The sequence below is a fragment of the Dreissena polymorpha genome, chromosome 15 (assembly GCF_020536995.1).
Source record: "Dreissena polymorpha isolate Duluth1 chromosome 15, UMN_Dpol_1.0, whole genome shotgun sequence".
Classification (NCBI taxonomy): domain Eukaryota; kingdom Metazoa; phylum Mollusca; class Bivalvia; order Myida; family Dreissenidae; genus Dreissena; species Dreissena polymorpha.
The window spans coordinates 16,300,318-16,315,301 of record NC_068369.1 but is presented as its reverse complement, the minus strand read 5'-3'; the positions used below and the strand labels follow the sequence as shown (position 1 = coordinate 16,315,301).

The window sequence follows — 14,984 nt, the reverse complement described above, 5'->3', positions numbered from 1 at the left end:
TGCAGCTTTGACTCGAACATCTTTAAATCAAGTGATTAAATAATAAGTAGGGACATTTTTAAATTCCTATGCTTTTCATCCTATCCAATATGACATGGAACACTTGTTATGTCATCCCTGTGTACGTGGAATGTAAATCTCGCATGCTTATTTTGCTTCTAATCTCAATTGTATATATATGCAAGTTCAGTTGAAATTGATTTCACTGATAACAAATAAATGGATTTTGATGTTCGTTGTAAGTATTTTTTATATTCCATTATACACATCGTGTGAGTTTTTTGGTTATCAATAGCTGTTTTCAAAGAATAATATCCAACTTGTCTTTGGAAAACATGTTCAATACATCGCAGTTTGTGCATTATCCATCTTGAGTTTGGTTATTATCCACAGAAATTTTCATATCAGTTTGGATTTATCCATAAAACTTTATACCCGTCCTGCAAACACATGATTTTAACACAGAAACACACTATGTGTCAAAAGTAAAATTTTAAAGGACATTCATGATATTATTAGGCATATCTCTGTTACAGTTTCGTTCGCTCTTTTGTCAATTAACGTGTAAAAAATTCAAAACATAGGTCGCATTTCATGAAAATTTGCATTTTCCGAAGACAAATATATCGTTTTTTACTATAGAAAACTATTAAATCATTGCAAAACTCAAACGTATGTGTGTGTCAGACATTCATTATCACATGTGTATAAAAATTACGTCATTATAGTTACTAAATAAGCAGAAATAATCAAATAATCACCTACCTTTCAGTTTCAGTTTCGGCCGACATTTTTTGTCTTCAGTTTGAATTATCCAACTGAGTTTGGATTATCGACGTACAGGGGGTGTTTTCTCGCAATTTTTTTTCTTATCGGCAACCTCGCTGATTATCATTGATAAAGGTAAAGGGAGCACAGCTATTATTAGGATAGCATATTCTGGGGAAAAGATTTAATAATATGTTGAAATTGTTAGTTTTAAATCAGCTATATTCAATCCATTATATATTTTTTGATCAATGAAAAACTATGCATTTTCTATATTGTATTTGACATTTGCCGTACTTCTGTAATTAAATTGCGAATGAAAACGTATATAATTCACGTTTAACGCGATCATGAGTGTAAAGAAAACGAATTATTTCGAACCTGCCATTTGTAAACGTGATAGCGAGTATGGTATATAAACCGCATAATAGCCGTACGCCATCTATTAAACTCGCTCTTATGCGTGCTCTCTCATTTTGCATATTAAATAAACTTTTCAAACCGAAATTACAGAGCCACATCATTGCACACACTATGTTTGATAATTCATTCGTTTGTTGGATATTGTGGTCTGTTTTAAACACATATTAGTTCATATCGCGAAGATTTAGTTAAATTTACAATGTGTTCATGGGCGAACTCACGTATGCGTTTTTTTTCGTACCCAATTTTTTTCGTACCGAACTTCATTTTCGAACAGAATTTTTTTTCGTACCCAAATTTGTTTTTCGTAACCAAATTTTTTTCGTACCTAATTTTTTTGGGCATAATTTTTGTACCCAAAATTTTCGTACCCATTTTTTTTTCGAACCAAACTTCGTACCCGCATAAACAAATGTAGATGTAGATGTAGATAAACTTAAATTGATGCTATCCTTTTATATCCATCCTTTCAAAATATCGTCACACCAGTACTGTCAGTACTTCGATTTAATACAGCTAGACCTGCTCAAAGTTGATATAAAGGAACGCATTTGTGTCTCCGTTGCATGTATGTGCTACCCAGCGGGTCAATACAGATTTTTAAAATTAAATTAATAATTCATTATAAAATTTAACTAAATATTTAAACATGATTGTCAATCAGTAAAATAATCTTTTAAAAAGAAAAACAAATCAGTTTTGTATCATAATCTTAACACGTTAATATTACTTCCTATCCGAGGTAAAATACAATACGTCGTGAGAAAGTTGTTAGTTTCCACTTATCCGAACGAACCTTATTTGTTTAAGCTGACGCACTTGCTTGGTTTTCCAGATTGAATTGTTCAGTAGCTACTAGAATTTGTCATAAAACTTATTATTAAACAGCGACCAATTTTAAAGAAACATGTGTGCGTTAAACTATGACTTACGTGTGGAGGCCTTGATCTTCGTGAGCGATGGAACTTCAGGGCGCAAAACTGGCGGGGCGATGCTGTCTTGATTACCCATGAAATCCTCTCCCACCAACTTATCGACAAAATACTCTTTCGGAAGACGCGGCGGTGACTCATCCTCGCTTGCGGCTGCGACGGTTGCTTTAAAGCTACGTGTCGGCGACGATAATGGTTGCTGTTTCATCGGAGACAACGATGGCATACTCTCGTCATTCGTTTCCGTGGTAAATGTATTAGGTTCAGCTGAAAGAAGCGACTCAGATGTGTGCGGGTGAGAGTCATGCAAAGCTTCATCGGCGATGGCTGACATTTTTGATGACGTCATGTCGCTTACATATGACGTCATCTCGTCCACCGGTGACGTCATATCGTCACCGGTTGTAGGCGTTTTGCCATTGCTCTCGTTGCTGTCGTCGTTGTAGGTCACCATTGCGACGGCCTCTTTAGGCCCGGCGCTCTCGAATGTGACGTCAGTCTCGTCTTTCTCAGGACTTGCCAGCGAGAACACAGCCCCTATCTTCAATTCGTTTTCGTCAGTGTTCATATCTGAAATGCATAATTGTATAGGAAGTTAGGTACACATATATATGTTATTACGGCCGTTTAAACCCATAAAGGCGGAAAGCGTAGTCCCAGATTAACATGTGCGGACTGCAAAGGCTAATCTTGGACGACACTTTACGCGCACTTTGTCTGTTGTAAGTTTTCTGGGTTTTTTTCCATCGAACTACCTTCAGTTCTTTTTTAGAAATCGCAATGACCCGTTTTGCAGACGAACGGACTGGCGGGTGGGACCTGACATACGGAAGGAAACAAACCCTATAGTCCTCTTAAATTATGATACAATAATTTAGATTCTAACGCGAATGGATTAATATGTGTATGTGAAATGGGAATTGTATTGTACAAAGCTGCCCGTGATTTGTTTGCTTTAATGAATAATGTTACAACGGTGATATGTAGTTATACACCGGTAATCTATAGTGTTTCTCCGATAATCCATATCATCTATATATTGTAACGGTAATTTATTTCATAGCAACGATAATTTGTAGTGTTACAACTGTTATGAATATCAAAGGGCAATATATGGTGTTAGCCGGTAATCCATAGCGTAACAACAGTTATCCATAGCATAACAACAGTTATCTATGGCGTTACACTGGTAATCTCTAATGTTACAATGGTAATCTACAGTGTAGCATCAATAATATAAGCGTTACAACGCTAATATATATTGTTATAACGGCAATATACAGCCCGGCAACCATAATCTACATTGTTATAACTGTAATCTTTAGTGTTACTACGATAATCTATAGTTTAACAACGTTTATCTATAACCTATATTGTTACGACTATAATCTAAAGTGTTACATCGGTCATTTGGTTATTCTTCTAATAGAAGATCAGCGATTATCACGTTAGAATTTTTTACAAACACCAGAATACTTATACTCTTCCTTTCTAGATTGATCAACCATAAAGAAAGTTTAAATTCACCATGAGGAGAGAGACCTAACCATAGCACCCTGGGGCCACCAATTTGCTTTGTAAGGGAAATTTTAAACAAAATATTCAAAGCACGCACATACATTTTTGCTGATATATTGTCAGTTTCGTATACATATATATAACGATAAACTGCATTTGTTCAAGTTATATCAGATAAACTTTCTGTTCTGTTCTGCTCTGTTAATAAAAATCATCACTACCGAAATTACTTTAAGTTTTCGGATACTTAAAAATAAATAACAAAACAAGAGATGTGTTTGTCAGAAACAATTGCGCCGCTTTGAAGCCATATATTTGACCTTTGACCATGTAGGATGACATTGACCTTGCTTTAAACACTGCTTATTTAGTTCATTGAAAGTACATATCAGCAAAACAATGCAAACATACATACTATTTTCGAACAACATACTAGACAAGTAGAATTGCAGTATTTCTTAACATAAAGGCTGTAAAATACAATTGGCCAGAATTGAGAAGGAAGCCTGAGACTTTGACCTTGACCTTTCACCACTCAAAATGTGCAGAACCATAAGATACACATGCAAGCCAAATATCAAGTTGCTTTCTTCAATATTGCAAAAGTTATGACCAATGTTAAAGTTTTGGGACACACACATACAATGATTAAATGAATGAATGAATGAATGAAAGACAGACAGACAGGCCCACAACAATATATCCCCGATCGTTCGATCCGGGAGCATAAAAATACCTTTGTCCGAAACTGTAGACATAAATACCGCTGTTCTAAAACATAGAGACACAAACAATCTTACATTAGCGATTGCATACGGGTATGCCATGTTTATAGTCATGTTTATAATATCAGCACGTGCTTGTTAAATACGACAACATATGGTATAAATTATTCTTATATCTCGTTTTACTTTTAGCTGTTTGGTGAAATCATTGTCTCATCGATATATATACATATATGTATTTACCCAACAATACAAATGTAATGGCCCATAACCTTAAGGCATTCTTCTTCCTCGTTTTATGAACTTGGAAGACGTAAGAGTAATTAAGATATATCATAGCAATATGAATGCCCGAGTTATCAACAATTTTCAGAACTCGTATTGATTTACAATTATTTGTGTTTTAATGCTTTTATAGAAGCTTCTAATTAAATTATTACAGGAACGATATAACTTTACGATGACAAGCAGTGTCGTTTCATGTTGATGCAAAGTTTTGATTGGTTTTGTTCGGTATATGCTTCCGTTTCTTTACTTTTTTTTTTCGTTTCATGAATCTACATACAAATTTATCTATATGTTGTTGACACACGTACACTGTCTAATAAATAAGTCATTTCTATTATATATATCATGCAGATGGAATGATTTCGCATACAAGTGTCTTTTAAATATGGGTGTGAATTTTTTTATATTTAACAACAGCAAATCAATAAAGCCCACGAAAGCCAAGGTCGAGTCGCTGGGGCATCGCTTTAATGGCCACTTGTCGCTCTATTGTGATCGGTGTAAGGCATAATGCATTTTTGTCTAAGCTAAATTGTACTAGTTTTAAAAATACATAATATTGTTCATTGTAAAAACTCTATTGTCCTCGTTATTGAGATTATTATAAACGTTTGTCTCATACCGTCTTGATCTATATTATGAATTATGAATTGTATTGCAAAATAATTGTCAGTAACCACATTTTAACTAACTCTATTGACCTGTTGATTCTGTTCAGCTCTATTCAATAGTGAAAAATAATAAGAAGAATAAAAAGTTCAATTACTAGCTCACGGGATGCTTTCAGTACCTTGTTAAGACTCCAAAACGTCTCAGAACACTTTAATTTCATTCATTTCTGAATAAGCGTGCAAGAACAGCTACCAAGTTGTCTTCATTGGCATTAATCGATTAATCAATATTTAAATTTAAAGGAAGGTCCTATAACTCCCGAGCTAGCTCAATTTCAACCAAACAGTTGAGACCATTATCATTTTGTACGAAGATGAATTAAGATGTTGGGAGACATTTAGTATGGGAGGTCATGCTTCAATATGAAGCCTAGCAGCATTGCTTCTGTACTCAGACGCCTATCTTCCAGTAAAACAATGACAGGCAGTGTGGTGCTCAATGAGTATGATGACTTTGGGACACCAATCATTCCAGAAACGTACGCATTGATATCAAGTATAACTACAAAATCTACTAAATTCACCTTGTTTTCTTTTTAACAGCATTGTGAAAACTGTGTGCTTTAATATAAACATTTGCCACAATCTTAAGATTCAAGAATTCATAAAATGAACATACATGTAGATACAAACCATGTTTAAAGTATACTGTACTGTCTCTAAATTAAACAGGTTGTTGAATAAGCAAATAACATGTACACATATTAATTTAAAGTTAACGATTCTTTAAACGGCTATGTCTTTATCGCCGCTACTCATGACATTTTTATGTGATATGTCATTCATGTAACAAAATTATCTGGTAACATCACGAATTTAAAATGAGATCAGAGAATCAGCCATCTTAAAGAGCCGAAGAACATAGAACTGCCATGCACAGAATAATTAAAAAATATAAGATTGTTTTTCAATTTATTACTATTTAATCTGAAGTTGGTTTTAACCGCTCAATCACAGAGTCGATGAAGGTCTTTTTTTGCCATTGGACTAGTACTGCAGTTTTCTAGTGAACAATGTGAAGTGCGCTCGGTCTGGCAGCTGTGTTGTGCGAATTAATTGACCCATAAACTCGTTCGTTATACAATACGTCGCCTTTTGTTTCAGACAGAGCCATAGATGGCCATTGTGTCATCTTTTGGAGGGAAAACAAATATTCTGTTGAAAAAAAAAAGAAGAAAATATACACACATGTTCAGATATAGTTTAAGATATATTTCAGCAAACAAAAAACAAGTTCGACATTATCATCTCGGCAAATAAATAAAATATTATTGTTTTAATAATAATAAACTTGCAATTAAAAGGTGATTACAACAACAACAACAAACCACGTCTTTAGTAAATCCATATGTGTATTTAACGTTTTTTACCACAAAATATTCATCAAAAACAAATGTAAATCGACGAACAGTGCTGTGTCCGGAAAAGACAGTCCGAAAAGAACTTGTTTAAGCCCTTATCATTTAATAAGTATGTATACTTTTACTGCAGAAAATTAAAATGAGTAACACATCAAACACGTTATTAATATTAAATTTGGTTATCATACCTGTTTTTCTTCATGCTATGGAAGAGGTCATTTTTGCTAATTGGTCACTTAAATTTTCAAGATTGCGGACGTTCGCAATATATTCGTAGACTTGTAAGGTATCTGTGAAGTAGCGTCGATGTTTCGTTAGTTAACGTTCATGTTCGTGCCAGCCGCTAGGCAATCAGACGTCAATAAATAAAAGACCGTCGAAATCGGCAAGGAGCAAAAAATTCCGCATTGCTGAAAGATCTATAACAATATTCGTTTATTATCTCGCACAGAACATAAATTAGCTCCCCCTATCTAAGTAAAATAAAACACGGATTAAGGTTGTTCTGGATGACATAATCCGGAGTACCGGAACCGTCCGGTTGAATGACACCACTGCATGTATTGGTTAATATTTATCATTTCCAACACGAAATCTTGATGGGTAAAATGAAGAAGAACCCATTGTATGTTGAGCACTAGCTGTCGTTGACTACCGACACCTATAATTCGCGATTTTTTACATTATGTATTTAATTCACTACAAACAATTTAATACATTTTTTAAATTTAAAAAATAAAGGTATCTTAAACAATATGCAAATGCCTGAATATTTAAGAATGTAGACATTCACTTCAAGTGTACATCCACAAGAAAATGTTGTGAAATCATAGTTTTCAATAGTTTTCATCTACTTTGACTTTGTCTCAGTAGTATCTACATAGAAGCATTAAAAACATAAGCATTAACTCGAACAAATACCTTTGAACTGACTGTCATCCGGTTACTTTTGTCAAACTCCCGAGTTCCGGACACCGTTGCTGTCCAATGGAAAAGCAGATTCAAAAAGACATTTATTTATTTCAATAGACAACAGACATGACTGTAAATAAAAAGTAAATACTTAAACCAAAAAAGTTATATCATCATCGACCATATAACGTAAGTAAAAACCTTATAATTTATATAAAAACAGACGTCAATATTAATTAGTAAAAGTCAAGACATACGTCGATTACATTAGACAACGCAAAGTGTCTAAAAAAATACTGCACTGTAATAACAAAATACCGTACTGCAATAAAAGAGTGCAGAACACTCTTGTCATCTTAAAAAACTGACATACAATTGACCAGACCATTTCTGATGGATATTTTAAAAGAATACTACAATGATGCATTTTCTGCTAGTTTATATATAAAGATATTTATATATATATAAGAACATTGATAATTTTGCAATTTAAACGTATCCGTATCAATGTCTGAACGAATTTAAATTCTGGAATAAAATTGAAATATTGTACACGTTATTTCATAAAAGAATGTTATCAGTGATATAATGTTAAAAAACTCTAAAATAATATATTTTTAGACTTAATAACAGTAAATATAACAGCCAAAAACAATTGAGAAAACATCGTATGCGTATGTCACGGATATACATGACAAACTATGTCAAACGTTGTGAAATGATTATTTGTTTAAGATTCATAGAAATGAAACAAGAGGGCCAAGATGGCCCTAGTTCGCTCACCTGAGAGGAGTCGGTTCGTTCAATCTTTACCAAATGTCAAACTTGACCTAGATATTGTCCAGATAAACATACTGGTCAAGTTTCATCATTATTTCATCTGCGAGTCAAGATCAATGTACCTATGAAGTTTCATGATCCTAGGCGTAAGCATTCTTGTGTTATCATCCGGAAACCATTTTTCTAAGTTGAGTCACAGTGACCTTGACAGCCATTGTGTTAATACGTTTTTTGGCACTGTGACCTTGACCTTTGACCTAGTGACGTGATAATCAATAGGGGGTCATCTGCGAGTCATGATCAATATACCTATGAAGTTTCATGAACCTAGGCATAAGCGTTTTTGAGTTATCATCCAGAAACGATTTTACTATTTCAGGTCACCGTGACATTGACCTTTGACCTAGTGACCTGAAAATCAATCGGGGTCATCTGCGAGTCATGATCATTGTACCTATGAAGTTTCATGATCCTAGGCATAAGCGTTCTTGAGTTATCATCCAGAAACCATTTTACCATTTCAGGTCACCGTGACCTTGACCTTTGACTTAGTGACCTGAAAATCGATAGGGGTCATCTACGAGTTATGATCAATGTACCTATGAAGTTTCATGATCCTAGGCCTAAGCGTTCTTGAGTTATCATCCAGAAACCATTTTACTATTTCGAGTCATCGTGACCTTGACCTTTGACCTAGTGACCTGAAAATCAATAGCATAAGCGCTCTTGACTTATCATCTGGAAACCATCTGGTGGATGGACGGACCGACATGAGCGAAACAATATACCCCCTCTTCTTCGAAAGGGAGGGGGGCATAATGAGAAAACTGCCCCCCTCCCAGCAGCCATGTTATTCAACTGACCGGAACCATTTTTGAACTCAACTCTCGTATCAAGGAAACAAATGTTCTGAGCAAGTTTCATGAAAATTGGGCCAAAAATGTGACTTGTACACAGTAACTGTGTTCACACGTTTTCACTATATACATATAGAGAAAAATGCCCCGCCCACTGGCGGCCATGTTTTTTCACCGATCCCGACCATTTTCAAACTCGTCCGAGATATCAATGAAACCAATGTTTTGACCAATTTTCATGATGATTGGGCAAAACTTGTGACTTCTAGAGTGTTTACAAGGTTTCTCTACAGCCAAATAGGGAAAACTGCCACTATATACATATAGAGAAAAATGCCCCGCCCACTGGCGGCCATGTTTTTTCATCGATCTCGACCATTTTTAAACTCGTCCGAGATATCAATGAAACCAATGTTTTGACCAACTTTCATGATGATTGGGCAAAACTTGTGACTTCTAGAGTGTTTACAAGGTTTCTCTACAGCCAAATAGGGAAAACTGCCACTATATACATATAGAGAAAAATGCCCCGCCCACTGGCGGCCATGTTTTTTCATCGATCTCGACCATTTTCGAACTCCTCCGAGACACCAATTGAACCATTGTTTTGACCAACTTTCATGATGATTGGGCAAAAATTGTGACTTACAGAGTGTTTACAAGGTTTCTCTATAGTCAAATAAGGAAAACTGCCCCGCCCACTTGCGGCCATGTTTTTTAACGGATCGGAACCACTTTTGAACTCAACCAAGATATCAGTAAGACAAAAAATTTGGCAAAGTTACATGAAGATTGGGCATGAAATGTGACTTCTACAGTGTTTACAAGGTTTTTCTTTTTTTGACCTAGTGACCTAGATTTTGACCCGGCACAACCCAGTTTCGAACTCGGCCGAGATTTCATTGGGACAAAGCTTCTGACCAAGTTTCATGAAGATGGGACAAGAAATGTGGCCTCTAGAGTGTTTACGAGCAAATGTTAACGGACGGACGGACGGACATACGACGGACAAAGACCGGTCACAAAAGCTCACCTGAGCAATCAAGTGTGCTTAAAAAAACACACAACCATTTCCAGCATAGAAACTAAGTTTTACGAGTGTTAGTTCATAATGTCTGCAATTCAAATAATAACTTTTGACGCAATTATATGGTGGTATGTAACCTAAAAAAGAAAATTCATAAATTGTGTAGCAACAATTAATTAAAAAAATTATAAGGTCACCTACAAAAGGAAAAGATCACGAATATGTTATAACTAGAGTTGCATAAAATTTCACTATGTTTAATACTATAAATTCGGTAGGATTTGTTCACTTCAAAGACCTATAGATAAAATATCTGTGTAATCTATCGGTCTTTGTTCACTTGCATTGTTATTCTAGCTACATTGACGGTAGAATGGCTGTTAGTTTTCACAAGTACGATACAATACAAATAGTATTAATATGCATAAGCTCACTAGTACAATTTACACTAATAAAGCATCCTCGAAAACTGAAAAGACAGAAATAAAGAGAACTCAAAGAACCCGTATGTAAATCACATGACAATACGTCACCGAAACTCGGCCGAACTGAGAAAAATAACCTGATCTATTTTATCTATAGGTCATTCGCCTTTTGATAAGAGCATCTTTTATCGATAAATAAATTCAAACACCATAGTAAGAACAGAAATTAAACTGGTTGAAGCGTACATTACCTTAATACCACTGTTTATAAAACAGGACAACGACGTCGAATAATTTAGTACTTATGTAAATGGCGAATTACCCACACTGCCTCTACCGGAAGTAAACAATGCTATTGGTATTTTTAATCGCCATGCAGAGTTGTCGTTCCTCGCTCTTACGTTTGAATTGAAAAGTAAACGTCTTGCTAGAGATAGATTTTTAATATGCTTTGTGTTAAATATACACAGCACGTTCGAATTTAAACATACATATTGTCGCGTTGAGTATTATGTTTCTTGTTAAAATTTGTATGGCAATTTGAATAAGTAAGTATAAATACTGCGAATAATAAGCTTAAACTCGTTTTATTTTAAACGTGTATTATGCGGAAAGTAACTTTTGGTTAAAATAGGGGAGCTTAGTCGATATGGAATATAAACCAACTGACTATCAGTGAGTGCTCGAAGGACTCTCAACGCTATAACAATTTTCTCGAAACTTTATTTCAAACCATATGTTATCAAATCTTGTTTATTGTTCGATATCGATTTTTATGTGTACATGTCGTTTCAGGAAATAACACTACACATAAGTGATACGATAGCACAGCATACAACTCGAGATCGCGAGCACTTTCTAGATCATTACTCCATTGGTTTAACTTGTCACGTGAGCTGAAAGTACGAAGATGTAAACATGATATTCAAATAGTGGTTTGTAGTTCACTACTTTTTTAGCAATAATAAACGCCGATGAGAAAAATACTAAAATCGTGAATATTTTTCTTTGTATGTTTTATATATCCATTGATTTGGTGATTAAAGTCTTTCTCATTTAAAGCACATAAGTTCTATATCTATTTTTTTAATTCTAATGCTCTTTATCCAAATTTTGAATCATCGAGTACACAGTATTAACATTTATTTCCACTTATACGCCAAATAAACAGTGTGTGTTTCATAAACCATGAATTTTTCACCACGCTGCTCAGGATGTTTATATCTACAAATATTTTATTGGCATTTGAGTATGCTTATATGATGTGGCATTTTTTTAAACGCATTTTCTATGCAAGTTTAGCCGCAACGCTCCTTTGTTCATTGTGTAGTGTGATGTGTTTACAAACTGTTTTTACGGCATTTGATAATTGCTCCATGTAATGTACATACATTTATACCAAAAATACGAAAGTACAGTATTTACAAAATGGGTACCGGATTGTACACAATTACAGATTTTGTGTTACATAATAGATTCTGGTTATAAGAATAGTATGTATAAATGTATGTAGGCGACTTTGGGTGGATATTCTAAAAATGGGATATGGCTGTTTGATCCCAAGGTCCCTAACTTCTTTGATTTTAGAAAATCAGACGGCGTACAATAAATAAATATCCATGTATTATACCATAGAATACTTGATATTGTCTCATTGGCTTGGCAGGGTCACATGCTGACCGAATCTAATTTGATAAAAGATCAATAGTCGTTCGCATATTCTCACTTTCATCAGAATGCAGTATTAATAAGTATAGGACAGCTCAAAGTCTTAGTGGATTTTGTGGTCTTTTATAACACTATAAATTTGAGAAAACACACTCAATACAGTATTATAGCACAAGATCAAATGACGTCATTTTAAGATCCGTGTATGTCGTATTTTAGACCAGGTTTGATCATTGAATAGAGAAAGGTTCTTGCAAAGATAAATTCTTTACATGGCTTCTTACCGATTCATATCTCTAAATATTAATGTCAACTTTTATCACAACGTACAGGTTCAGTAAAAAGCAAGTCATTAAAATACAGAGGACAAATAATGAACACAGGTATATGCGTCTTAATATCGCCTAGTCAAATTGAAGAGCTTAGAATAAAACATATTATATAAAGTTTGAGATAAATTCTTTAATAAAATATGCAATATTTAAAAGAATTAGACACATTAATGTGTCGACTACATACAGTAATATATAACAACAACATATACCGATTTATTAAGTTATGCAACATAACAGTTAGGCAATAATAATATAAAGTTAATATATATTTAAGCTATTGATTTATAGTAATTAAATATGAAATTATTTAGAATAACATATTATAGATTGATAACAGTGCCCAACGGACCAACTGCACTTTAATATTAAAGCATTCAGCGATTTGCAAATTACATTCCACAATGTAAAAAGAACATACAATTATATATTTAAAGTGATTTTATTTTTTAGTCATCAGCGGACTTACAAGTTTGTTTTATTAGTAGAGTTTCTTTTCGGCACAGCTGTTTAACGTCACTTTTGACCTTAGATGACCTTTATTCATGATAGGTCCGAAATGAATAAACCCGAATTGTGCATTGGCTAATATTACAAAAATAACCAACCGTAAACATTGGTAGTCTGGTTCCCAGACTAAAACATTGGACGCATACAGTGTCATTTGAACTGAAATATGACTATATTGTAAATTACATGTAAATTACAATAAATTAAAACTGTCATGATACAAAACATCCTCTAAGCATTACATCGAAACGTTTCTCCTTAGTTTACGAATCAGTATAGCATTAATCACATGTCTGTACAATTAAAAGAATCTATTGTTTACATGCCGTAATGGCCACACTAAACACTACAAAACAGGCTAGATTGCACTTTACCGGTACGCAGTTGTTTACCACTATCGACAAAGCGGAGGTTTGGGGGCGGTAGCCCGCGATACTGAGGGAATATATAGGTGTTGGAAATATATATGTCTTTGATTTATTGTAATCCATACTTTCGTTTATTAGTGTAAATATGTTTCTTTGTACTTTGTTTTGTTCATTTTAAATATAAAGTTCTGCTTTTCTGCAAAAACTTCATATCACTATGATGCTTGCAATTTGAGTCTTATATGTTAACATTCTACTAACATCCCGGAGGCGTATTTAGGTGGGGGGCTAAAGCCCCCCCCCCCCAGGGCTAAAGCCCCCCCAGCTGGCTGGCTAGATATGATTTCAAAAAATGAGCCCCTTACAGTTCCAATCCACTTGTGTATTTCCTGTCATATGCCCCTAATTAGGCCATTAACAGCTGTCAATTTGTGTGATTAGCCTCAGGCATGTGTACAGACGATCTAACCTTCGCCAGCTAAACTGCACGCTTCATTGACTGTAAGTGATAAACTGCGCTATTTGATTGGCTAAAGGAGATACATTTAACTTATGAAATTCATCGATACATTTAGCTATAGGTAAATGTTTACAAATGGCTGCCGCATGGGACTTGTGAAAAACAATATCCCCCAATTACCTTCAGTCGAGCGGTTAAGGAAACAACTAAAATAATTTCTGAATGAATTCAAACATTTCCGCAATAAACGATGTACATAAAAAGATTTATTTTATTCCTGTTAAATCCATGGCAAAATTGTTTATTTAGAGCGTGTTTAACCACACAAAGCCGATAGTTCCATACACATCCGGAAATGACATACACTTCGCGCGTTGTTTACCTTGAGTCGAGGGGTAACACCGAAAAGCGAGAGTACTCGATTGCAATAGACATGAGGTCAACAAAACTTTGAAAATTCGATTCACTGAACAAATTTAGAGAAACCGAAAGATTAATTTTACTTTTTTTATAACTTTTATTTACCATTTAACAAGTTTCTGTTTTAACGGTCGATCTTCTTTTGAGCAACATTGACATGAAAAAGTGCTCAAGAACTGAAAAAAAACCTACAACGTTCGTAATTTGTTCCAATACAATATCGGCATATATATTACTATTAAAAAATTTGATAAAATTATCATCAAATCGGGACAGGGTATATCCACTGAACATGTGGATATCGGCATGTCTCATATTTTCGCGATGTGCGCGCACAGATTGTTCCATGCAACAATTTCTGGGAATCGTGAAAAAGTAAACGAATTTTCTTTAAAATCAATCAAATACTTGAAATTATGTGTTTACACTAGCGCAGTGGTCTGCAATTTATGCGCAAGTTTAATGAAGAGTACCGAAAAAATGCACGGAAAAGGCATAAATTTGGACTATTTCAGTTGAAGTAAGATTTTTAATGCAAT

General features: G+C 34.5%; 1 protein-coding gene across 5 annotated transcripts in view; it reads right to left on the bottom strand.

Annotated features, from left to right (window-relative positions):
• Positions 1-11,083, bottom strand: part of LOC127861005 (uncharacterized) — a 33,556-nt gene extending 22,473 nt beyond the window's left edge. For 3 of the 5 annotated variants that reach the window (XR_008040017.1, XR_008040016.1, XM_052399342.1), the window contains exons 1-3: positions 10,939-11,083; positions 7,608-7,666; positions 2,124-2,693 (exon numbers count right to left, since the gene is read on the bottom strand). Coding sequence is in view for 1 of the 5 variants with exons in the window: in XM_052399342.1 (XP_052255302.1) it covers positions 2,124-2,691 (568 nt within the window). In the remaining 4 variants the exon portion in view is untranslated. The remainder of the gene's footprint in view (positions 1-2,123; positions 2,694-7,607; positions 7,667-10,938) is intronic. The other 2 variants (XR_008040015.1, XR_008040018.1) reach the window with 1 other exon arrangement.
• Between the last annotated feature and the right edge of the window lie 3,901 nt (positions 11,084-14,984).